General features: G+C 39.4%; 2 protein-coding genes across 7 annotated transcripts in view; one reads left to right on the top strand and one right to left on the bottom strand.

Moving 5' to 3' along the window:
* il15ra (interleukin 15 receptor subunit alpha) overlaps window positions 1-6,986 on the bottom strand; it is a 14,594-nt gene extending 7,608 nt beyond the window's left edge. For 2 of the 6 annotated variants that reach the window (XM_088347230.1, XM_088347231.1), the window contains exons 1-5: window positions 6,606-6,986; window positions 4,880-5,074; window positions 4,716-4,805; window positions 2,667-2,753; window positions 385-469 (exon numbers count right to left, since the gene is read on the bottom strand). In XM_088347230.1, coding sequence (XP_088203356.1) covers window positions 385-469; window positions 2,667-2,753; window positions 4,716-4,805; window positions 4,880-5,074; window positions 6,606-6,684 — 536 coding nt within the window. In that variant the 5' untranslated portion in view covers window positions 6,685-6,986. The remainder of the gene's footprint in view (window positions 1-384; window positions 470-2,666; window positions 2,754-4,715; window positions 4,806-4,879; window positions 5,075-6,605) is intronic. The other 4 variants (XM_088347232.1, XM_088347233.1, XM_088347234.1 and 1 more) reach the window with 3 other exon arrangements.
* rbm17 (RNA binding motif protein 17) lies at window positions 6,963-24,766 on the top strand. Its single transcript, XM_088347229.1, has 13 exons — window positions 6,963-7,125; window positions 15,910-16,040; window positions 16,109-16,225; window positions 18,534-18,700; window positions 18,776-18,885; window positions 18,954-19,004; window positions 21,206-21,344; window positions 21,404-21,555; window positions 21,641-21,685; window positions 21,973-22,046; window positions 22,133-22,231; window positions 22,311-22,383; window positions 24,544-24,766. The coding sequence occupies exons 2-13, from the start codon at window positions 15,918-15,920 to the stop codon at window positions 24,639-24,641; spliced, it is 1,248 nt and encodes a 415-aa protein (XP_088203355.1). The 5' UTR covers window positions 6,963-7,125; window positions 15,910-15,917; the 3' UTR covers window positions 24,642-24,766.

Here is a 24,766-nt window from a genome sequence, read left to right as displayed (position 1 = left end):
AATGATCAATATTTAAGATTATGTTTTGCTATTATTCTATTTATTATGTATTATTTTTTAATGTTGATCCATATCATATTTATGTTTTGCATTGAAGGAATAAAACCAACCATTTCTTTTATCTTATGCTGAAAAAAAACACATCGCGACATATCTTAAAAAAAATGTGAGATTTTTCTTATCTTAAAAGCTTTTGAACTTTTTTACTCGATGCATAATCCCTCAACATTCATCATTGTCATCATACATGTTTATTAATAAATAACTGAGCAATATCTGCAAAAAACAAAAACAATTCTTGTTCCGAAAATATTTTCTTCAGCGAATATATTACATTTCATCATAATTCTGTTTTATTCAGCTAATGATCAACAATGTGATTACATTTTTCGAAGGAATCCGATTCCGATGAGCCCCGCAACGGCTACCGAGACGCTAGCGACAACCGCTATCGTGGTGACTCCAGGACCTGCCAGTGACAAAAACTAAAAATGAGGAAAAATATAGTGAAAGGGACAGTGTATATTATTTAGCTCCACCTAGTGGTAAGAAAAATCGTTATTGATTTAAATAATAAGCAAAAATATATGAACTAATATATAAACGCGCTTTTGTGAAAATAATCGTAGGTAAAGATCTTTTTTTTTAGCATGAACCTCATCTGGATAGAGCGGACATAATTGTGCGCCATCTTGCTTGTACAGGTAACCGCAAAACCAAAAACCTCATGATTGTTTTGGGTTGTGCAACAAAATACAGCGACACTTACAGGGTTCACACACCTTTTTCATGGCCTAATTCAAGCACTTTCAAGGACTTTCAAAGCTGCTTTTTAAGTCTGTCCAATACCAGGAAAGAAGAAATATGATGTAAATCATGTACTTTGCAGCTCCACAAATGTTCTGCAATTTACATATGCAATTTTTAGTCTTTTGTGTGCATTTATAGACATTGGGTTCTTTTAGATCTTGAGTGAATTGCAAATATATTTGTGGATCTGAACAATACGTGTGTAAATAGTTTTGAGACAAATCTCTCTCCAGAGAAGAGTTGGGTAAATGACAGTAAATGTACTGTAGCTTACATTTGCAGGAAGTTCCTCCCATTATATTGTATTAATGGGAAACGCTACCTTACCTAGCCAATTATAAAGATCAATAATTGATTCGTAATCCTTGCACAAATACACATTTCACAGTGTCCTGTAGAGGTGTAGGATGCACTTGACGCTTCATAGGACCATGCCATACAAACTAATGCCAACTACCGTTACTCATCAGGAAATAAATGCAATGGCAAAGCAAAGTCACCAGAGAGCAGTTTCGCCATCATTTTAAAGCAGACTTATTGTAAACATGGTAAGAATTTTAAGCATTTACAAGCGCCAAAACCAAGGAAACCAAACATCAAAGTTCAAGCATTTTTATGAATTTCAAGCACATTTACGAACTACACACTCTCCCTTTATGCTAAATTTTCTAATAGATGACTAGCATAATTATCCACAAACTAGTTTTTCATTAACTTACCGTACTTTGGAATGGCGGCACCAAGATATTTATTTTGTGTAGAGCAGGGGTCTGCAACCTGTGACACGCGTGCCAGCAGTGGTACGCAAGGGGTTAACCAGTGGCACGCGAGCGCACGGCAAAAATAATACAAATAATAATGATTTTTTTTAAGCGCATTTTTACCTGAAATTTAGACATTTTCAGTTGCGCGCTGTGTTTACGGTAGCACCCCTCCTCCTCTGCTTCGTGAGTGCGTGTCTGCGCCGCGCCTTGCAGAGGAGGAAAGATCTGTGTTTTAACGCAGCCACAGAAACACTGGCGCGAAAAAAATGAACGAAGCATGACGGCTCCTGCAGCGAAAAAATCTTGTTCTTTTCAGCCAGCGTGAACAAATGACTGGGGCTTTGTGCAAAAAAATGACCGTGCTGTTTGTGCATTATGCCTCGAAAGCGTTGTATCTCGCACATCAAGTGTTAGACGTGGCGAAACATGAACATGAATTCAAGGATAAGTATGACAAGGCGCAGACATTAAAACACGCTGTGTCCAGGTACGGCCAACAAACACAGACCCTAAATATCTCTGTCACTGCTAGAATCACCACCACTGAAGCAAGTTATCACATTGCTCACTGCATTGCAAAGTACAGAAAACAATTTATATCTGTGACCAAATCAGCTGTTATTTCTGTTGCACTTATTTTCAAGTAGCTTTCTGACTTGCTGCTGTTATTTCAAGTTTTGATATTTCCATTGATGAGTGGTATGGTAACTGTCCATATCACATGTTTCTGATTGTAGTTCATTGTTGATGAAGAATCGTTGATTCTGGTTAATTCTTGGGGTAAAAGATTGAAGTCATGGATGGCTACAGGCCTTTCCACATGTTGCTCACATCCATTTTTTAGTTTATTGATGAACAAGAATAGTGGAAGATTGGTCAGTTATACAATTTAAATGTATATCCATGTTGTATATCCGGACTGGTGTTATATTACAGCTCTGTTGGATATAAAAAAAAATGTTGTGCGAGCCATTGATCTTGATGTGGCACACTGATTTAGAAGAGAATTTGAAAGTGGCACTCCACACCGAAAAGATTGCTGACCCCTGGTGTAGAGGAAGATGTGGTAAGAATAATAGAAATCAAACTCACTGATTTGTGCAAGCGAATCTTTGTTTATTGGTGATTGTGCAAGATCCGACGTAGTTCCGTCATTCTCTACAATGGTGGTGACGGCAGCTACAGAATGAAAACGTTGATCGTCAGGGACACGAAGGGTAATAATAGTCAAGTCAAGTCATGTTTATTTGTATAGCCCTTAATCACAAAGAGTCTCAAAGGGCTGCACAGACCACAGATTGTCGCAAACCACAGACTATTATGACATCATCCCCCAATCTAAATCCTACATGAGGGCAAATAATACACAAATATTGTCAACATTTCTATTCTATAGCATATGAATAACCTATATTTTATTATTATATTTTTTATTAAATATATATATATATATATATATATATATATATATATATATATATATATATATGTATATATATGCATATATATATAAATATACACACACACACACATCGGAGATAAAAATTGGAAAACAAATAACAATGACTTGAAGAATCTTGAAATAATACCATCTTTATTGCTCAACAGTTTAAGGACATTTTGTTGTGTCTATACTATTCTACTACAACACATTTTCATGAAATGGATAAGGGATTCTAACACAAAACCTGTATTTTTCCGAAAATACACTGATCAAAATTAGAGAACACTTGAAGGTGCCTCCCGCTTAAAGATGTTTATCTACTACATGGTGATAATTTCCTTGATTACTTGTCAACCCCTATTTAACTGACATTCTAACTGCCATTTTCACTGACTTTGCCAAATGGTGGGCCATTCTAAAGTGACTGAAAGCCTCCGGCAGCAGGTTGTCCGGAAGAAAACCAGAGGAATGACCCTCTCAGCCACAGCATGACAAGTTGATTGTTCTGAATCTGTGATTTTAAGAATATTAAAACTGTACAAAACTTCAAAATCATCCAAGTCGCCCAAGAAGGCTGGTCATCCACAAAAGACAATGCAAGAGAGGACAGGTCACTGCGAAGGATGTCAATGTGTAATCATATATGCTCGCCAGTTTAATGTTGAACATGAGAGCATTTCAATTGAAGGCCCACACTGCAGTGACCAAACATCTCGTTAGCAAAATAAATAAAAAATAAAAAGTTAGACTGAGCTTTGTTGATAAGCATGTTGGTCTAGTGTTCACCTTAGTGATGAAGAAATTTTAATTTATTTGTGTCTGAAGGGAAGCAATGTTTGGCGACACATTGGAAAAAACCCAAAGTGTGTAAAAAAAAAAATAAGTCAGCGAAACGTGGAGGAGGAAGTGTCATGGTTTGCAGTATGTTTTTTCGGCACAAGTTAAGCCTCTCTTAAGTCTACATGGCCGAGTGAATGCAAATGTGTATCAGAGCTATCTTTAACAGTACATGGCCCCTTACTTGCGTTTTTTACAGGACAATGCTCCATGTCACATAGCAAAACGGATAAAGAATTTTCTTGAAGATGAAAATATTGAATTAATGGCATGGGCTGCTAGAGTCCTGATCTCAACCCAATAGAGAACCGCTGGAAAATCTTCAGTGACAAAGTAATGGTCAAGAAACCCACTACATCACCAAACTCTGAGGGAGGCTGGAAGAAGAATGGACCAAAATCACACTAGAGCAGACTGAGAGACTAGCGCCATCCTGTGGCCGCAGATGTGCTGAAGTCATTTACAGCAGAAGCCAGTACACTTCTTACTAATTGCTGACTGTTGTAACCTTTAGAATTTTTTTCCCAAGACATAGTCATTGTTGTTCTCTAAATTTGATCAGAGTGTTCTCTAAATTTGATCAGTGCACTTTTGTGTTGAAATGCCCTATCCATTTTGTGAAAAAGTGTTATAGGTGCATGGCATAGACACGATAAAATGTCCTGAAACTGTTGGGGAGTGAAAATTGTATTATTTCAAAATGTTCATTTTTTGTAAGTTGTCTAATTTTGATCTCCAGTATATATCCATCAATTATCTGCACCGCTTATCCTTATTAGGGTCGCAGGGGTGCTGGAGAACATCACAGCTATCTTCGGCAGTGGGAAGGGGACACCCTGAACTGGTTTTCAGCCGCTTACCTGTCTTTGGCCCGTTCCTCTTGGGTGTCTGGGTAGGCTCGCCCGGCCTGGTTCCATTGGAGGTGGGCACGGTGCCCCTGCTTGGGTCGGCTGTCAACACAATTATAAACATTTGTTGATTGTTTTGTGGTTTGAGCAGCTACTGGAGATCCTTTGACACTTACGTATACATTTGAGTTTGGGATCGGACCACTGCCAACTGCCGGGTTGGCATTTAATAAGGTTTGAGGTGCCCGCTTTCCTCACAAAACCTTTGAGGCAGGTGTAGCGATAAGTGTTGTTGGGCCTTTTGCAATCTTCCGGGGGAGAATCAGTCAGATCAACTTGAGGGATTCTGGAGCACGGGCATTCACTTTGGCCTAGGGAAGCACAATAACTTTTTTTCCCTACTGATAACCAATAAAATCCTGCTTCTGGAGCCCAATAGTGATTTTTCCAAAGGTTGCTGTCAATCTTAACCAGGGTTGGGTAGGGTTACTTTAACTTGATTACTTTCAATTACTTTTGGATTGCTCCAATACCAAATATGGTAATAAAAGACAAAAGAAACTAAATATGAATAAAATTATGACTCACAACAGCTTTCTCTCCCGGCTTTGATCTCTTTGATCTCCGGCAAAACTAACATAAAATGCGACAGTAACAAAATAAAAATAAATCCAAACAGCTTGCCAACATCATTTTTGCCGTTCCATGTATTCCGTTACTCCCCAAGCCTGCACAAAATTTAGTAATTGTATTCATATTTAGTTTCTTTTGTCTTTTATTAGCATATTTGGTATTGGAGTAATCCAAAAGTAATTGAAAGTAATAAAGTTAAAGTAACCCTACCCAACCCTGATCTTAACAAAATCAGTATTCATGCACAATCACGCACACCAGTGCAACACAAAAAGATAAAACACAACTCAATGTATTCGCTAAAATTCAGATACTTTTACAATCACCAAAGCCATACTGCATGCTCATTATAAAGAGGCAGAGAGAAGACACGACCAATTTCCCCTCTAAGCTGTGGATATTGCGCACTGCCCAGACCTTCCTCAGCGCACAATGAAATCTATCCTGCGCATTAAAACCAGGGCTTGAAATTGTAAAATTAATTCGCTAGAAAATTATATAATAGAGGCTTTTTACAAAAAATATAATTATTTTTGTATTTATTCTCATCTCATCTTATTAGCCGTACCGCTTATCCTCATTTTTTAATTTGTTTTCATCACTGAGCTATTAGAATATAGAGAGACAAGTGTGATTTTCTTTATCGCCTGCAACGTAGCTACGAGCCCTAACGTATTACGTCAATTTTGCCATGCAAGTTTCCGTCTTTTTTTAGAGAAGTGGCTTTTTCGGCTTGGGTCACTAAGAAGTCAACTCTTTCGGCTCCCAAACGACTATTTTTGTTGCGTTTATATTACCAAATACTATGTAACATTATACATGAAAAGACTTAAAAGAATGTTTTATTTTTTCTTGTTTTGTTTCATTTTTCTGGCATCCACTTTTCTTTGGGTGGCCAGATTGTATCTGTGGGTGGGCAGTGCCCACCCCTGCACCCCTCTGGTAACACCCCTGCCCATGCCTGAATGGCAATGGAACTGTACTGTAGGCCTCTAACAATGAGTCCAAATGGCAAAAATGTGGCTAGCGCCCACACTTCCCATTTAGGAGAAACGTCTGGCATTGAATGGGTGTTAATAACGTGTACGCCTGTTCACCGGTTTCTTTCAGGACTACACGTTTTACAGAATGCAACAGTCAAACACAGACAACATCTGTAATAGCTTAATAAATAAAATCAAACATTGCAGATTGAATTGCACTAAGAAAAAAAGGAACAAAAACATAAGAGGCACGTGGGAGCGAAGCGAATTCATGCCGGGTGCTTACCTACTTGGGGGCAGCGTACAGCGCCCAGCACGCACGTCACGGTCACAAACACTTGAAGGCAATATGAGCCCGAAGCCATCTGACAGCTCCAGCTGCAGATCGACTAGAATTTGCAACCGAATTTCCCTGCCTGCAAGCTCCCATCCTCCTCCTCGATGTCTTTACTTTCACTTTACTTACCTGCCACAAGAGAGATCCTCCTAAATTTCAAAAAAGTTAATCGTGTGCCTTTTGTAGTACCATATCTACAAAAATCTGTAATTTAAAGTTGAAGGGAAACGCGCAGTTCCTAAAAACAAAACGAAAACCAACAATTGTAAACATTGAAACTGTCTGATTGGGGAATCTTGAAGTCATCCGGCCTCTAGAGGGCGCAGCAAATTGAACCACGAGGTTGTCGCTCTATGTCGTTGACTGTCGTTTTTTTATCCTTCTGGGTTGCTGGAAAATGGCTTTTTGTCCAATGACCGGCTAACAAAACACTTTTCTCTTGTTTATAAAGTCTTATCTCTTAAACCTGGTAAGTCAAGTATTTATCTACACATTTCATTTTGATGTTTTATTCGAAACTTTGCGGGGAAGGGCCATGGTTGCATAATGTGTATAGATAACGTTCGTTAGCGATTAGCTTGTAGCCTGATGGTTACCTTTAATTATTTGAGATTTATTTATTAATCTCTTAGATTGATACACTATTTATACAAATGAAAGGCAAGGAAGGAAGAAAAGTGTAAATGAATGACAGGGTTTGTGCGGGTGCTCAAATCCCTGATAAATGCTTGTATTTTTTAAGGACTGAAAACTGCTTGGAGTTTGGATGAATTCCTTGTAAATGCTTGAAATTATTACAGTTTTTTTTCCAACAAGTCTGTTGGAAGATGACGCTGAACCCGCTCTCTTGTGGCTTCGCTTTGCCATTACATATCTTCTTCACTCGTGATTAATGGCAGCTGGCATTAGTTCGTACGGCATTGTCCTATTAAGCGTCATCATTCCCATTGGGCCACATCCAAAATGATGGGTGAATGCTACACCTTACGAGGCACTACAAATGGTGTATGAGTGCAACGATTATGTATTGATTATGGGCATTTCTGGGTTATACTAAAAATAAGGTAGCGTTTCCCAGCAGTAATTAATGATGGAAATACCTTCTTGCAACTGAAAATGTTAGCTGCATATTACTGTCATTTCTACCCAACACCTACATATGAGGGATTGTCTCCAAAATAAATATGTTTGTGATTTAACAGTACTCATGCTCTAAAAGTTATAGTTCTTAATAAATGCACACACACACACACACAAAATCAAAAATTGCCTATGTCAAGTCAAGTCATTTTTATTTGTATAGCCCTAAATCACGAAGAGTCTCAAAGGGCTTCACAGATTATTACACTATATTACACAGACTATTTTTTCAGCCGACGAGAAGAGTAGGTTATTCATATGCTATGGAGTAGAAGTGAGTTTTAAGTTTAGATTTAAACATTTCCACTGAGGTTGCAGATCGGATCTCAGGGGGAAGAGCATTCCACAGCACCGGTGCCCGGATGGAGAACGCTCTCGAACCAGCAGAACACTTCTTTGCTCTTGGGATCACCAGAAGACCGGCACTCTCAGATCGTAGGCTTCGGACCGGGACGTAGGGGCAAATCAGATCTGAAAGATAAGAGGGAGCAAGTCCATGTATGATTTTGTACAATACTAAGAGAACCTTGAAATCACATCTATGGCTAACTGGGAGCCAATGCAGGTTAGCCAAAATCGGTGTTATGTGATCGTACTTTTTTGTCCTAGTTAAAAGCCTCGCTGCGGCATTTTGTACCAGCTGAAGTGACTTGATTCTAGACTTCGGGAGACCAGAGAGTAGTGCATTACAGTAATCGAGACGGGAGGTGACAAACGCATGAATTATAATTTCCGCATCAGACTGAGACAGTATTGAACGGATTTTAGCAATGTTACGAAGATGAAAGAAAGCGGTTCTAGTAGTTTTCTTTACATGCATTTCAAAGGATAGATCAGGGTCAAATATGACACCTAAATTTTTAACTGAGTCACTCTGTGTGATGTGACATTTGTCAATGTTCACAGCAGTTTTTGAGAATATATCACGGCATTTAGATGGACCAATGACTAACATTTCGGTCTTTTCAGAGTTAAGACGCAAGAAATTGAGTGACATCCACTCTTTTATCTCAATGAGGCAGGCCTCCAAATTTCCACAGTTTAGTGTGTGAGATTCCTCCAACGGAAGATATAGTTGAGTGTCGTCTGCGTAGCAGTGGAAGCTGATATTGTACTTGCGAATAATATCACCTAATGGAAGCATGTAAATACTGAAAAGAAGGGGGCCAAGCACTGAACCCTGCGGAACACCGCAGGTAACATTAAAGGGCTCAGATGTCATTTCACCATATTTAACACAGTGCGTCCTATCTGAGAGGTAGGATCTGAACCACGAGAGGACGGTTCCTGAGAGACCAATCCATTTTTCCAACCGTTCTAGTAGGAAATTGTGGCGCACTGTGTCAAAAGCAGCACTAAGATCCAGCAGCAGCAAAAGTGATGAAGCGCCAGAATCCATTGCCAGTAGGAGATCATTTGTTACCTTGATCAGAGCTGTCTCAGTAGAGTGGTTAGCCCTGAATCCTGATTGCATGGATTCAAAAAGGTTATTCTCGGATATGAAAACATTTAGCTGCTGTGCCACTACTTTTTCAAGTACTTTAGAGAGGAAAGGTAGGTTTGACACAGGTCTATAATTACTTAAGATTTCTGGATCAAGGTTGGGTCTTTTCAGTGTGGGTTTAATAACGGCGGACTTAAAAGCTGCTGGAACTACACCTGAGTGATATGTTTATAATATTTAGAACTGAAGGTCCAAGGACGCCAAAAAGACTTTTAATAAGTGAACCTGGGAGCGGGTCGAACTGGCAAGTTGTCGGTTTGGCCGCATTCACCACCTGTTTGAGATCATCAAGTGACAGTTCACTAAAACGGGACAATTTCCCAGGACAGCCACCCTGTCGTGCATCTGTAGATTTCAGCCCTTTAGTATGTGTGGTATTAATAATTTCTTTAGCAATTTCTTCCTGTATGCATTGAATCTTCTTAGTAAAGAAGACCATTAAGTCATGAGCAGAGTGCATCGAACTATCTGCAGTAGTCTGTTGCCTTGTAAGCGATGCTACAGTTTCAAAAAGTGCTTTGGGATTGTTCTTTTGAGACGCAATCACCTTCGAAAGATAGGCCGATTTTGCAGAGGCAAGGGCCGCTTTATACTTTAACAAGCTGTCACACCATGTTTGATGGAAAACCTCAAGCTTGGTAGTGCGCCATTTTCTTTCCAATTTCCTGCATTCTTGTTTAAGGGTTCTAGTTTCATCAGTAAACCAAGGCGTGCGTCTTTTAGGACGTGATTTTAGCTTCATGGGCGCTATTGAATCCAGGACACTAGTCAGGGTGGTATTGAAATCATTTATGAGTGGTCTATCGGGCCATTGTATGAAGGAAAGGACGCAACTGCTCCAGGAAGTAGTTCAGATTCAGATTCAGATCTACTTTATTGTCATTCTAGTACACGTGTATACAGAACGAAATGTCGATGCATCTGACCCCCACAGTTTCCTTGAATGTACATATAGAAATAATGTTGTATTGTATTTTGGCTACGTATAGTATTTTACCATAGTGCCGATAGTGCAAGAAGAGTAGCTAACCAGATGTGCAAAATGGGCAGTCAGGTTAACAAGTCAGGTACACAGTAACATTAACACTGTAACAATAACGCTGTAATTACAATAGTGCAGAGAGCAATGTGCAAGGAGTGGCAAGCTATAAAAAAAACTGCCAGTAGTGCAAAAAGTCAGATTAGCAGCCGTTTAGATTTAAGTTAACTATATGTTAGATTGACCATTTAACAGTCTAATGGCCAGGGGGACTAGACTATTGCGGAGCCTGGTGGTCCTGCACCGCACACTGCAGTACCTCTTCCCAGAGGCTAGCAGAGTGAACAGTCCATGATGGGGGTGAGAGGGGTCCCCGGTAATGTTTTTAGCATGGGATAGGCAGTGCTTCTGGCCAATGTCCTGAATGGAGGGAAGTGTAGTCCCGATTATTTTCTCTGCTGTCCTCGTTACCCTCCTCACACTACCCCAGTCGGTAGCGCTGCAGCCTCCACACCACACAGAGATACAGCTGGTCAGGATACTCTCTATGGTGCCCCTGTAGAATGTAATGAGGGAGGGTGGGGGCAGGTGGGCTCTCCTCATCCTCCGCAGGAAGTACAGGCGCTGCTGTGCCCTCTTAACCAGTGATGCAGTGTTCACGGACCAGGTGAGTTTGTTTGTAATGTGCACCCCTAGGAACTTGATACTGCTGACAACCTCCACAGCCTTGTTGTTGATGCAAAGTGGGGCATGGTTGGGCTGGTTTTTCCTAAAGTCGACAATGATCTCTTTAGTTTTGTCGACATTCAGGACCAGGCTGTTGTCCCTGCACCAGCCCACCAACTGCTCCACCTCCTCTCTGTAGGCCAGGTCGTTGTCATCCCTGATGAGGCCCACCACTGTTGTGTCGTCAGCATACTTCACGATGTGGTTTGTGGCGGACCTAGGGACGCAGTCGTGTGTCATCAAGGTGAACAGCAAGGGGCTTAGGACGCAGCCTTGGGGGGAGCCCGTGCTGAGGTAGATGACATCTGAACTGTTCTGATCTATCCGCACTGATTGGGGTCTGTCACAGAGGAAGTCCAGCAGCCAGTTCCGCAGGGGGGTGTTGAAACCCAGGAGTCTCATTTTCAAAGAGCTCAGAAACTGTGCCAGTGCTTATATTGCGTCCGCTAAATCCTTCAGCTTTTTTAACACTACTTTTAGCTAGCACCTCAAATGTAACTAAATAATGATCCGAGATAACGATAGTACACGGTTAAAACTCGAGTCAGAATCAAGTCTAGCGTGTTCCCATCTTTATGGGTTGGCAAATCAACCAGTATGTCATTCGTAGAGAAATTTCTGCCTCTACAAAATACATGATTAATAATGCATAATAATAATAATAATAATAATAATAATAATGCATTTTATTTAAAAGCGCCTTTCAGGCCACCCAAGGACACTGTACAGACAATGAAAAAATACAATTTAAAAAGTTGTAAGCGAAATAATAAATAAAAACAAGACATAAAATCATAAAAACATAGAAAATGGAGAAGCTATGTGTTGTAGGCAGTCCTGAACAGGTGTGTTTTTAGACGGGACTTAAAAGTGGAGAGAGGTGTGCAGTTTTGGAGGTCCGGAGGTAGATTGTTCCAAAGCTTGGGAGCAGCGCAACTGAAGGCTCTGGCTCCCATGGTGCTCAGGTGGGCAGGGGGCACTGACAGTCGGAGGGAGGACGAGGATCTGAGGGAGTGAGTGGGGACATGCACCTGGAGAAGGTCGGACAGGTAAGGAGGAGCCAGGTTGTGAATGGCCATATATGTATATAGGATCAGTTTGTATCTGATGCGATGCTGAACAGGAAGCCAGTGTAGCTGTTGGAGAACGGGGGTGATGTGCTGCTGGGAAGATGTTTTTGTGATGATGCGAGCAGAGGCGTTTTGAACCAGCTGAATTTTATGGAGGGACTTTTGAGGCCGAAGAGGAGAGCATTGCAGTAGTCAAGGCGGGATGTGACAAGACTGTGGACGAGAATAGCAGTGGTGCGGGGGGTGAGGGAAGGGCGGAGTCTGGTGATATTGCGGAGGTGGAAATAAGCAGTGCGGGTGATGGTGTTGATATGTGAGTGGAAGGTAAGCATGCTATCCAGGATGACACCCAGACTCTTGACCTGGGGGGAGGGGGACACTAAGGAGCTGTCGATGTTGAGAGAGAAATGGTTTACTTTGGATAAAGTGGATTTGGTGCCAAGAAGGAGGAATTCTGTTTTATTGGCATTTAATTTAAGAAAGTTTGTTGTGAACCATGATTTGAGTTCGGAAAGGCAAGAGGTGAGGGAGGGAGGTGGGAGTATGGAGTTTGGTTTGCAGGAGAGGTAGAGTTGGGTGTCATCAGCAAAGCAGTGAAAGTGGATATTAAATTTGCGGAGGATATGACCAAGAGGCAAGAGGTAGACGATGAAGAGAAGAGGACCTAAGACAGATCCCTGGGGTACACCTGTGGTGACTAGGGAGGGCTTTGAGGTGAAGGATTTCAACTGGACAAACTGAGTGCGGCCAGTGGGGTAGGAATGGAACCAACTGAGGGGAGTATGGGTGAGACCAATGGAGAAGAGTCTATTGAGGAGGATAGGGTGAGAGATTGTGTCGAAGGCGGCGCTCAGGTCTAGGAGGATGAGGATGGAGACTAGACCAGAGTCAGATGCTATGAGGAGATCATTTACAATACGGATTAGGGCAGTCTCTGTGCTGTGGCGGGGGCGGAAACCAGACTGAAAGGGCTCATAGAGAGAGTGGAGGGACAGGTGCGAGTGGAGTTGAGCAGCAACAGTTTTTTCAAGGATTTTCGAAATAAATGGAAGGTTGGAGATGGGGCGGAGGTTGTCAAAGTTGTTGGGGTCAGCACCATGTTTTTTCAGTGTAGGGTTAACAGCAGCAGTTTTGAAAAGTGATGGGACAATACCAGAAGAGAGTGAGGAGTGGATAATGGCAGATATGAGAGGAAGCAGGGAAGGGAGGCAGGATTTAACAAGGGATGAAGGGAGGGGATTGAGCTGGCAAGTGGTGGGCTTGGATTTGAGTATGAGGTTGGATAATTCAGCAGTCGTGGGTGGAGCAAAACTGGAGAAGAAGTGACAAGGAGAAGGAAATTCAGATGGGGAGGGAGCAGACAGGTTTTGATGGAGTTGGTGATGAATCTTAAGGATTTTGTGATTGAAGTACTCCATTATGGAGTTGCAGGTTGCTGTGGAGTACAGGTGGAGGGGGAGAGAATTTGGTGGCTGGAGGATTTTGCTCATGACAAAGAAGAGAGTTCTTGAATTTCCTTTGTTGGAAAGGATGAGGCCGGAGTAGTAGCTGGATTTGGTTTGTACAATTTGGTCCTTGTATTTAGCAGTATGGGTAATGTACATGTCCTTATGGATGGTGAGGCCGGTTTTCTTATAGAGTCGCTCGAGTTGGCGGTTCTTTGATTTCATTGACTGAAGAGCGGGTGTAAACCAGGGGGCAGATGTGGAGAATGAGGCAGTCCTGGTTATCACTGGATTTCTTTAATGGTAACTGGTAATAAAAATGAAAATTTGGCTTTGTAAGTCCTTATAAAGTGCTTATTGGAAATTTCGCTTTGAAAGTTTTTGAAAAGTTGTTGATTTTGGCCCTAAAAAAGCCAAAAAAGGTGAACGAACCCCTGACAGCAGTCAACATCACCGAATGTTCCACGTAATTATGATTTATCAAACAAATAACAGTGAAATAAAAATTACAATTGTTTTTTTTCTCAAAGTCGTGCAGCTTTACTCCTGGGTAAACATCTAATAAAGTATTTAAAGAGAAAAATAAGATAAAAGACTGTCCTGATAAATTGGCAAAAATATTTACAAAGTCTTGCTTTAAGACTGGCCTGGGTTGTTATAAGAATAGTGCATTGTAACAGTAGTGCTATAAAATGTACTGCAATCAGGGTTCCAGCGGGCTCTTAAAAACATGAAAAAAGTCTTAAATTTTACATCGCAAATCAAGGCCTTGAATAGGTCTTAAATATTGTATTTACAAGTTTCAAATCTTCTGAATTTTTCCTGATCATATCTGCCCGATATTGCAAAATCTGTAGAATAAGTAAGCTAACAAAAGTACGGAATATTTTGTCGCAAAATGATTTTCCATTTTCTCGGACTTTTTATGGACAGCCAGTCATTAACTTGCTGTCCGCGCCGGAGTACTGTAACTTTGTAATGGGATCTGTTGTCCCTCTTGCAGTTAGTAGTTATACTGACGGAATTTTTTTGCATTTTTTCATAACTGTATGCCAAAATAGGTACAAGCCTGATCTTAGATTTCATGGCATGTGGTCTTGAAAAGGTCTTAAAAAGTCTTAAATTTGAATGACAAAATTCTGGAGGGAACCCTGTGCCATGTTTCAGCATAAAAAAATATTTAGCAGCAACAATAGAAAAATCACAAATAAGTTGCAAGATAGATATTCTCAGTTTTGCGTGTTTATTTAGGGTGGTGATAGTCCTGCGGAAAAAAACTGTTTGTATTTACTTTATGGTAGATGCAAACACAATGAGAATCATATTTTTTTAAAAAAGTACCTATACCTGTATTGGTAGCATATTTGCTTGTTTTAAATATATTTTTCTTTTGCTGGTTTAAAGTATTTTTGTCCTTTTACAATACTTTCGTGTACTTGTTTAACCAGTCTAAAAAAAATACTGCTGGCAAAATTGTTCAGTATGGCAGACGTTTGACAACTTTACATATTCTTCCACCTTTGTGGCCTGTACCTTCTAAAATCTGAATAGTCATTTGTCATATAATGTATATAGAGTGAAGAAAATAAACATTTGGACACCATGCTATTTTGCTAGTTCTCCCACTGAGAAATCATGGAGTGGTCTGAAATATTCATCGTAGGTGCATGACTACTGTGAGAGAGATAAACAAAAAAAAAATCCAGAAATCACAATGCATGATTTTTTAACAATTTTTTTGTGTGATACAGCTGCAAATAAGTATTTCAACACCTGTGTATCGTCTAGAATTCTGACCCTGAAAGACATGTTAGTCCGCCTATTAGTCAACCTGCATTCCATGTGTCATCCTGAATCAGATGCACCTGTTTGCGGTCGTTAGCTGCATAAAGACACCCTTTCACCCCATACAACCAGTAAGACTTGTAACTTTTTACATGGTGAAGACCAAAAAGCTGTCCAAAGACACCAGAGACAAAATTGTACACCTCCACAAGGCTGGAAAGGGCTACGGAGCAATTGCCAAGCAGATTCGTGAAAAAAGTCCACTATTGGAGCAATCATTAGAAAATGGAAGAAGCTAAACATGATGGTCAATCTCAATCACAGTGGAGCCCCATGCAAGATATTACCTATCGGGGTCCCAATGGCACATTTTTGCAATTTAATGTGTATTTTTTTCATTATGTGATTTGTTTGTTTTTTCAAATGTACTATATATAGAAGCTTGTCGTCATAAAACTACTTCATAATGTTTTCTAACTTGTTCTTTTTTTCGTCAAGAAAAAAATCCTTGCTTGTTAGTTGTAAGCGACTTTCTGTGTATCGTGCATTGGGAGAAAGAAAATAGGTCTGAACAGACTGAATAAATTGAAAATTTGCTTTGCAGGAAAAGCAATGTCGCTGTACGATGACCTTGGCGTAGGTGCAAGTGACACAAAGACCGAGGGATGGTCCAAAAATTTTAAACTGTTACAATCCCAACTTAAGGTGAAGAAGGCAGCTCTAACCCAAGCCAAGGTATGAGTAGAAATAAAGCGCAGGTAGACAATGTGAATGTTTTCTAGTAAATGTGTTTTTGTGTGCAGACCCATCGGACAAAACAAACAACTGTTTTGGCTCCTGTCATTGATTTAAAGCGAGGAGGCCCATGTGAAGACAGACAAATCCCAGACACTCCTCCACATGTTGCCCCTGCAATCATGGTCTGCATCATAAGGCATTTAATCGATTTCAAAGTGGAGTAGACCCCCGACATATGTCAATTATCTGTTCTGAATTAGGGATCACAAATTGAAATTGCTGTATAGTAGGTGATAGAAATCTAAGTCACGAGCAAGGAAATGTGGTACCCCAGATAAAAACATTGGTTTACCTTGAATGTTTAACGTACCGGTAAACATAAAGCTAACCCAGGCTAATCGTACGTTCGCGTTATCGTAATCTTCCGTACGAAAGATTACGCTAACATGAATGTGTAAAAATAAAAAAAAGGATAAAGAAAAGAATTATGAATAGGATTTCTTACCTTTGTGGTGGTCAGCTGAAGGCGCTCGCACACCTCCTTCATATTTTGCTATTATTTCTTTCTTAAATGCAATAGTTGTACGCACTACTTTTCTTTTTTTACCTGTAGCAACTTTGCTGCTTGCACTGACTTTTTTCGGAGGCATAATTAGGGGCTAAAACACTTCGTACACCTATATTAAAAGCGAAAGCAAAACGAAGCACGTCCGCACGCGATAACAGTTGGTCACAAAAAGAGCAATCTACACCCATACGCCGCTCAGCATCGCATCCTAGCGTACGCACTCGCGCATTACCGGCGTTCGAACTCCGATTTTTTTGACCAAGCAGCGAAGCAAGAATTTCTCAAAATTTTTGGTCGGACTCCGATTTGTTCGAACTGAGAGACGTTCGAGAACCGAGGTTCCACTATTATATATATATATATATATATATATATTAAGAGCCATGGCATATATTTGAAGAAAAAATTCAACAAAACCGCCAAACCGCCTCTCGAGACAAAATCTTATTCTTCAGCACATTTTATTTCGCTGTGATGTTTGTTTGATGATTAGATAAAATCCATGAAATAATACTAATATATCACTCAAAACTTATCTCCCTACCGCAGTTGCTTAAGATTAGTGAGGCTCATTTTGTCATTTCTTTCCTTAATAATGGTTTCAAAATGAGGTGCGAGCAAAGTTCTTTAGTAAAAATGTCACGAAATAATGCAAACAAGGATACCGACAAATTTGCCTCCATTGCAGACAGGCAAGGAGGAGTGATGTGCCCTTTGTATAGCTCCGCCCATTTCTATTACTCACCCAATCAAATTGCTCTAGGTACTTTGCAAGAACTTCTGGGTATTTTTTGGTCTTTAACTTTTTATCATCAAATGTCTCAACAATTAACATAAATTGTTTAATGAGCTTTCATATACAGGATTATTTAGTGATTTACAGCCAAAATGGGGTCTGTTGGTGTGACACCTTGACTGTAAAATGTAGTCAAAATGATGTCCGGAACCCATGTAGAATCATTATTGTCTCTGCTTTGGATGTGCGACAATTGGCTCCATTTGAAACGCTAAATTAAATATTAGCACATGCTCGATTGTATCGCCGAGAAAATGTTGTCACGAAAAGAGCCATATATGGCTTGTGAGCCCTAGGTTTCCAATCCCTGCTCTAATATATTTATATTCTACTCGGTGCAAGTAGTGTAAATTCATAGCCAAATTGGCGCTGACATTCCTATGGGTTTTGTCCTGTATACTAAGGGCACAGCTTCTACTACAGTTTTCAAAGTCATGGTGTCACACAAAGAGATCCCATTTTGGCTGTACGTCGCTAATGAATACTTTTATTATTATTATTATAATTAAATAATGTTTGTTTACTGTTGAGACACTTTAAAAAACCCACTGAACATGTAAACTGTAAACATCCAAAACACCAGCATAGCACACAGAGCAATTTGACTGAGTGAGCAGTAGGGGTGGGCGTATCCCTGCACACATAGCACGCTCCCTTTTTTCACAAGTACCCACTGCGCTGAATTGAAATACCTTCGTGAACTGTTTATTTGCATTTTTTTGCAATTTTTGATTACATGTTTACAAAAAAAGAATTGTTTTGAAACCTTTATTCACGAAAAAATGTTGAGGTCAAATGACCCTCAACGATCTTAAGTAACCGTGGGAGGGATACAAGTTTAAACATGTATACAGTATTGGTTGACACAGGCCCTGACATTAATATTATTTAATGAATTTTATCCAATCATTTAACGTCACTCATTAGAATAAAATGTTTTGTTTTCATTTTTTCGTGGATTTGCATTTGATTTTTTTCTTACACTATATGGTATGGCTCTCTTAAAAACAAAAACAAAAAAAAAACAAAATATGTTGCTATTATGGCTCTGGGTCAAAAAGGTTCCCGACCCCGGAACCCAGGGTTTCTATTGTATCTCCATTGAACCTTTACGTAAACTTGACAGGAGACCACTCCCAGTGGCTTCTCCTCCGGGGATGTTCTCATCCCGTTGGCCGACGAGTACGACCCTATGTTCCCCAATGACTACGAGAAGGTGATGAAGCGGCACAGAGAGGAGAGACAGCGGCAGAGGGATCAGGAGCGCCAGAAGGAGATTGAGGACAGAGAAAAGTACTCAAATCTTCACTAGTGATAATAAGTCCCTTTTTGTCTTATTTTATCACCTGACACTTATATTCACCTCAGAAAAAGAAAAGAGAGACATGAAGGAGGTGCACCAAGCGGCTTCTCGAGATTCCCAGCCGAAGAGGATTCTGACGAGGAAGAAGATTTTGAGAAGGAGCGACGAAAGCGAAGTAAGACTTTTTTTTTTGTCTGTCTTACCTCATGTTTCCAACGAAAAGCGTTTCTCCGTTTCCCTAAGGTATGGGCGGCGCTGCGATTGCTCCGCCTTCATCACTCATGGACAAAGACGGTAAGTGATTATTACGGTGAATCGGAATTCACACTCATGACTGATTCTCACATTTCCATGTAAAGTACTCACTTAACACTAAAATACTCGTATGCTAAACTGATTTGTATATTCAACACATTATGAGTGCATTTCAATCAAGTGTTCAAACATATCTGTAAAATGTACAAAAAGAGGATATTGAGAATGTGTAAGAAAGAAACAGGACCTATTGTTTCAATAAGTAAATAATATAATGATGCATAGCTCTTAAAATATTACAAAAATTTAGCAGTGCATGAACATTTATGTGAAATGTATTTATGCATTTTGACAGTTTTAATATTTTGAATTGAGAAAAAACTGTGGTTGTTCAGCAGAGGGAGAGATTGTACATATTTTACAATCTTTTTTCCCCCCCTCCTTTTTTTTAAATACCTTGGATCATCCATTTTTTTCTGGAGAAAATATATGTATTGAAAGTTTATCAATTATTTTTTGGGGTCGTTTTTTTTTTTTCTTAGATTTTCATTTTTTTTCCTACAAACGACTTTTATATTCGGACAATAGAGCTAACCTGATTATAAGCCTCGTGCCCGCATTTAAACATGAGATATTTACAAAGAATGTTCACAGAAATATTTTTTGAAAATATATGGTACCTTAACCCTTTAACGTTCACCGGACTTTTTATAAACAAATACATGTCTGTACCTATCACCAGTCACTGAAATATGTTATGCCACATTGGAAAGCTTCAACTCTTTCTAAAACAAAATACCCGAAAACTATAAAGCTGGCGTAACTCACCATTGCGCCCCCTGGCCATCTTCAACTTCTTTGAATGTCTGCTAAAATGGGTTCGTTACATTAAGGACAATCCATAGAATCCAATCGTGCAAAATATTTACTCCAGAACACACAATAATGCAGACAAAGAAATGGGAATCCGCCCAAAACATTTCTGATCTGTTGGACGCTGCCTCTTTTAATCAGTTAGTTTCGCCACATTATTTCCGTTTACAAATAAACAGACTCGTAAAACTATCCCTAATATGGTAGTTAGCGCACCCCTTTCGATAGACACCTTTTTCATGATGATGCTCTGTTCGTGATAATTCTATTCATGCACAAAGTTGCATTAAACTTGCGCCTTCCTCGGCACATATATTTCACACGTCTCACTTTTATTGTTACTGTTCGGGTGCCCCTGGCGGCTGTTAGAAAAAAAGCATAAATTAGTCTCATCATTGCATAAGCCGCAGGGTTGAAAGCTTGGGGGAAAGTTGCATCTTAAAGTCCGAATTTTACGGTGTATATAAAAAATGTTGTTTTTTTTTAGGTGCTATTAGTCTGTTTTTCTGGTTATTATTTATTTTTTTCATTATTTTCTTGAAAACAAAATGGGTCATTGGAAGTTTTCTGCAACGTTTTTTGTTTTAGTTGTTTTTTGCCAATTGCACTAAAACATTAAAGCACAGAGAATTTTCACTTTGTATATTAATCACTTTTGAGCAAGTTGAAAATATTTACTGACACCAACTTTTTTTCACTAATTGGGACACAAACATTTAGAAGATAAATATTTTTAAGTTGCTCAAAAGGGATTCCTTATTTATAAAAACAACAGAACTAGATGGCAACAAAAAGAAAATCATATTCTGCAGATTCAAAATTGAAAATGGTGAAATATTCAGCGGAAAAGCAGCAAAGCGGAAGTGACTACGAGTCTGACCTAATCCACGTAGAAGCAGAAGGCGGACGCATTCGGATAATCGAATTTGACTGTGACCCCCAAAGCTGAAAATCTCTTTTGATTTACTGATTTGGAGTAAAAATGATAGTTTAGTAAGAATGTTCTTTGTGCTAGAGTTATCTGAATAACTTAATATGTTATGTCAATACTGAAATTAACAGGCATGTCCATCATTTAACGTTCGTAATTAGTACAAACTTACTCAGCCCGTTGTTCTTTTATGTTAAATTGCCTTAAAAGATGACATGTATGTTTTTGGTGTTGGGTTTTATAAAATACATTTCCCTCAAAAATATGACTTATACTTTGTTGCGACTTATTTATGGTTTTTCCTTCTTAATTATGCATTTTTTGTCCGGTACAATTTATACCCCATAGCGGCTTATAGTCTTGGTGGGATGGTCGCTCGTGAAGTCAGACCAGTTTAGAACCACTGATTTAAACTGTCCATCCCTAATTCAACAAGCCACATCGGGATACCCGTACGAGGACGAAGGTCGTCCTGGCAGAGGCTCGAAAGCCGCCATCCCTCCTCCCATGTACGAGGATTCGGACCGGCCGCGTTCCCCACCCTTGCCGACCAGTTCTTTCCTGGCTAACATGGGGTGAGTCCAAAGCACTCAAAACTAAGTTTCGACATACCTAAATGTGCCTGTTCCTGCAGAGGTACGGTGGCTCACAAAATCATGCAGAAATACGGATTTAAGGAGGGCCAGGGCCTGGGCAAACACGAGCAAGGCCTGAGCACTGCGCTCTCTGTAGAGAAGACCAGCAAAAGAGGCGGCAAGATCATCATCGGGGATCTAGCAGAAAAGCGTAAGCAAACAAAATGCCATCATTCTGATAGTTTTGAGTGCATTTTTTAAATATTTCTCTCAATTCTTTTGCATTTTTTGAGTAGCAGGGGCCCTGCAGCAAGTTGCTCCTGAGACTTCTGGAGGAGCAGGTTGGCCTCCCATGTTTTTGTTTATCTTAAATTTGAGACTCATCAGAATTTCTATTAATGAATGAGCCTATCCTAATCACACTAGTATTCTTTTTGTAAGCTGACCCCAAGAGGAACTGCTGCTTTTGTGCAATGTTATTCTTTGGAAAGAAAAGAAATTGCAAAACATGGAGAACAAATTGATAGTGCACAAACTCCACAGAAATGTCTTTTGATTGAATTACACTTGGATAATACAGTTTCATACCACCATGGATGTATTGGCCAATCATTTATTGTCCTTTCAGTGGATTCCAAGAAGTCTGATGCCAACCCGCTTACTCAAATTCTGAAAAATCCCACCAAAGTGGTCTTGCTGAGGGTACACGATTACAAAATTCCATTGCAATTCATGAAGTACAATTTCTTTGCTTTGTAATCGTTTCATCTTGTGGCCACTGCTTTCAGAACATGGTGGGCCGAGGCGAGGTGGATGAAGACTTAGAGGGCGAGACCAAAGAAGAATGCGAGAAGTACGGCAAAGTGATTAAATGTGTCATCTTTGAGGCAAGTGGCAAAAGGTTCTGTTGGACAGAGGAAAGTCAAACGTAAAATCTCACTAAAACCACTATTGTTTCCCCCAAAGATTGCCGAAGTGCCTGATGACGAAGCTGTCCGGATATTTTTGGAGTTTGAGAGGGTCGAGTCAGCTATTAAAGGTGTGGATTGTCCTTTCCATCATTGTACCTCAGATGATTTACATTTCCAATAGCAAGAATGCAATCACATTCACTTGTTTGTCATTAAGCAATGAATCACATGACTCTCTTAATGCAATTGCGTAACTGCTCTATTATTGTGGGTTGAAAGTATCTCTCTTTTTAATTGGGTTGGCCCAAATCAGAAACGAGGTGAGACTCTTGGCTCCCTAAGACGTTATATCAGATGTGGGCCAGCAACCTTGTCCGGTCTCCCTGCAGGACTGCACCAAATTGAGATTACATCATAATGTTGGCAGAAGACTGCTAAATTGAAATATATTAATGTATCATTAAGATTGTGGTAATTAGTAAGTAAAAGATTTATAAAGCATTTCTTCATAGTAAGTTAAGTGTTACAGGCTCCCTCTAGTGGTACGGAAAATTCTTTAATTATAATAATAATAATAATAATAATAATAATTTCCTTTGTATTGTCATTCTTTGTAACAATGTACACTTATTCTGAATAACCGCATCAACTTGGATATAAGCCAAATTTAAAGCTATAAATTAAAATAACAAAATATACCTTTATTGTCATTGTTGCAAAATGGGTTGAACATATTGTGACAACAAAATTGGACGTGGCACTCCAGTTCACATTTAACAGTGAGGATAAAAGAAAACAAAGAAGATAAAGGAACAAAGAAGATAAGGTTATAATTTACACAATATAAAGGAACAAAGAAGATCAAGGTTATAATTTACACAATATTTACACAAGAAATATGGGCTTTTAGGATGTTACATTCAGTTTTGGGATTGTATTAGTGCAATATGCTGTAGTGCAAAAATAGGCAACATTGTGCAAAGTGAGCATAGGCATGAAAATAAATCGTGGTGTCTGCTTATTACGCTTATTTGGTTGTGTGTCACCGGTAGCAACTGTAGGCAGCGTGTGGGATGGGGCGTGGCTCATAGAGAAAATAGCTAACCAACAGTAAACCAAACGGGTATGCAGCCATAGAATCAACTGTAAAAGTGCGTAATTTTGATAGTTTTATTTGTAAAATTATTTTTGCTATACACTGTGCCTGAAGAAAAAACAACCTAAGGTCAAACTTGTAAACGGGTTCAAAACATAGATGTACCCTTCCTTAAGGGCACTACATTAAATATAAATACAAATGTTATATGTTGTAATATTTTATAAATATATGTGATAAAATAATTTCCTTAAGAATGGATATTGATATGTTTCTGGAAAGGGGGATACCACATGTGCGGTCCCTTCTCAAGGTTTCTTCATTTTCCTCATGTTGAGGTTTTTAAGTTTTTCCTTGCCCTCATGTAGGTTTTAGATCAGGGAATGGTGTAATAATAGTCTGAAATAATAGTCTGTGCAATAACCTGTGCAGCCCTTTGAGACGTTGTGATTAAGGGCTATACAAATAAAAATGACTTGACTAGAGTTCCATTTTTTCCATTCCTTGTGAGAATTTTAGCCCATTTCCGACATGGCGACTGTAAATAAAAAAAGCAAAGTTGACTGTGAGGGCTGCCGCTACCAGGACAAGTGGAAACAGGAGTATTTTTTCCACCAAAATCAAAAACAACTGGGTCTGCATAGTTTGCCAAGAGACTGTCGCTGTTTTCAAAGAATATAATATCAAATGTCACTGCCAGACGAAACATGCTGGCTACAAAAAGCTAACTGGAAACAAATGCTGTGAAAAGGTGAAGACACTGGAAGCTGTTTTAAGTGTACATCAGCACTTTTTCACAAGACCCGGTGATTTAAATGAAAATGCTACAAAGGTGAGCTAGGAGGTTGTGACCTTTCACAGAAGGTAAATTTAATATAGACCGTTCAAAGAACACACAACTTGAGCTTACCAAAGCTGGCCCGCTTTTTGAAAAGTCTGGAAACCCTTTGCTTAAAGACAAAAAATGCACACCAAACTAGTTTTTGCAAGTGTCCAGCAGATGGCACTGATGCACTATATGTAACCTACGGTTAAGTATTTGGCTATTTTAAAACAGTTTTAACGATGTAGGCTTTATACACATGTATAAATAATAATAAGAAGCACCTACTGTAATTGTAAATCATCAATGATTTAAAACTGAATGAATTTACCTGGAAACGTTTTGACTATTGTGTTTTCTTTTCTGCAGCCGTGGTGGATCTGAATGGACGATATTTTGGCGGGCGTGTCGTCAAGGCATGTTTCTATGATCAAGACAAATTTCGGGTTTTTAACCTGGGAGAATAGTCAAAAGGCAAAATTCTACCGTCATGTACATACATCCTTTTTTTGTTTCCTTCTATGTGTACGAATTCATGTTTTGGTTGGAAAAAAAACATTTCCCCCAAAAATAAAGGCTTGAAAGAAACGCA

This window comes from Urocampus carinirostris, chromosome 11 (assembly GCF_059441175.1).
Source record: "Urocampus carinirostris isolate Australia breed hairy pipefish chromosome 11, RoL_Ucar_1.0, whole genome shotgun sequence".
Taxonomy (NCBI): Eukaryota; Metazoa; Chordata; class Actinopteri; order Syngnathiformes; family Syngnathidae; genus Urocampus; species Urocampus carinirostris.
Note: the sequence above shows the minus strand (reverse complement) of the source record. Positions and strands in the feature narration are given on the sequence as shown.

Excerpts from the sequence above, each read along its gene's own strand:
- rbm17 (XM_088347229.1), top strand. The coding sequence starts at position 15,918 with ATGTCGCTGTACGATGACCTTGGCGTAGGTGCAAGTGACACAAAGACC. Across the intron at positions 16,226-18,533 it reads ATGTTGCCCCTGCAATCATG|GAGACCACTCCCAGTGGCTT; the intron begins GTCTGCATCATA and ends TAAACTTGACAG. Across the intron at positions 18,701-18,775 it reads GAGATTGAGGACAGAGAAAA|AAAAAGAAAAGAGAGACATG; the intron begins GTACTCAAATCT and ends TATTCACCTCAG.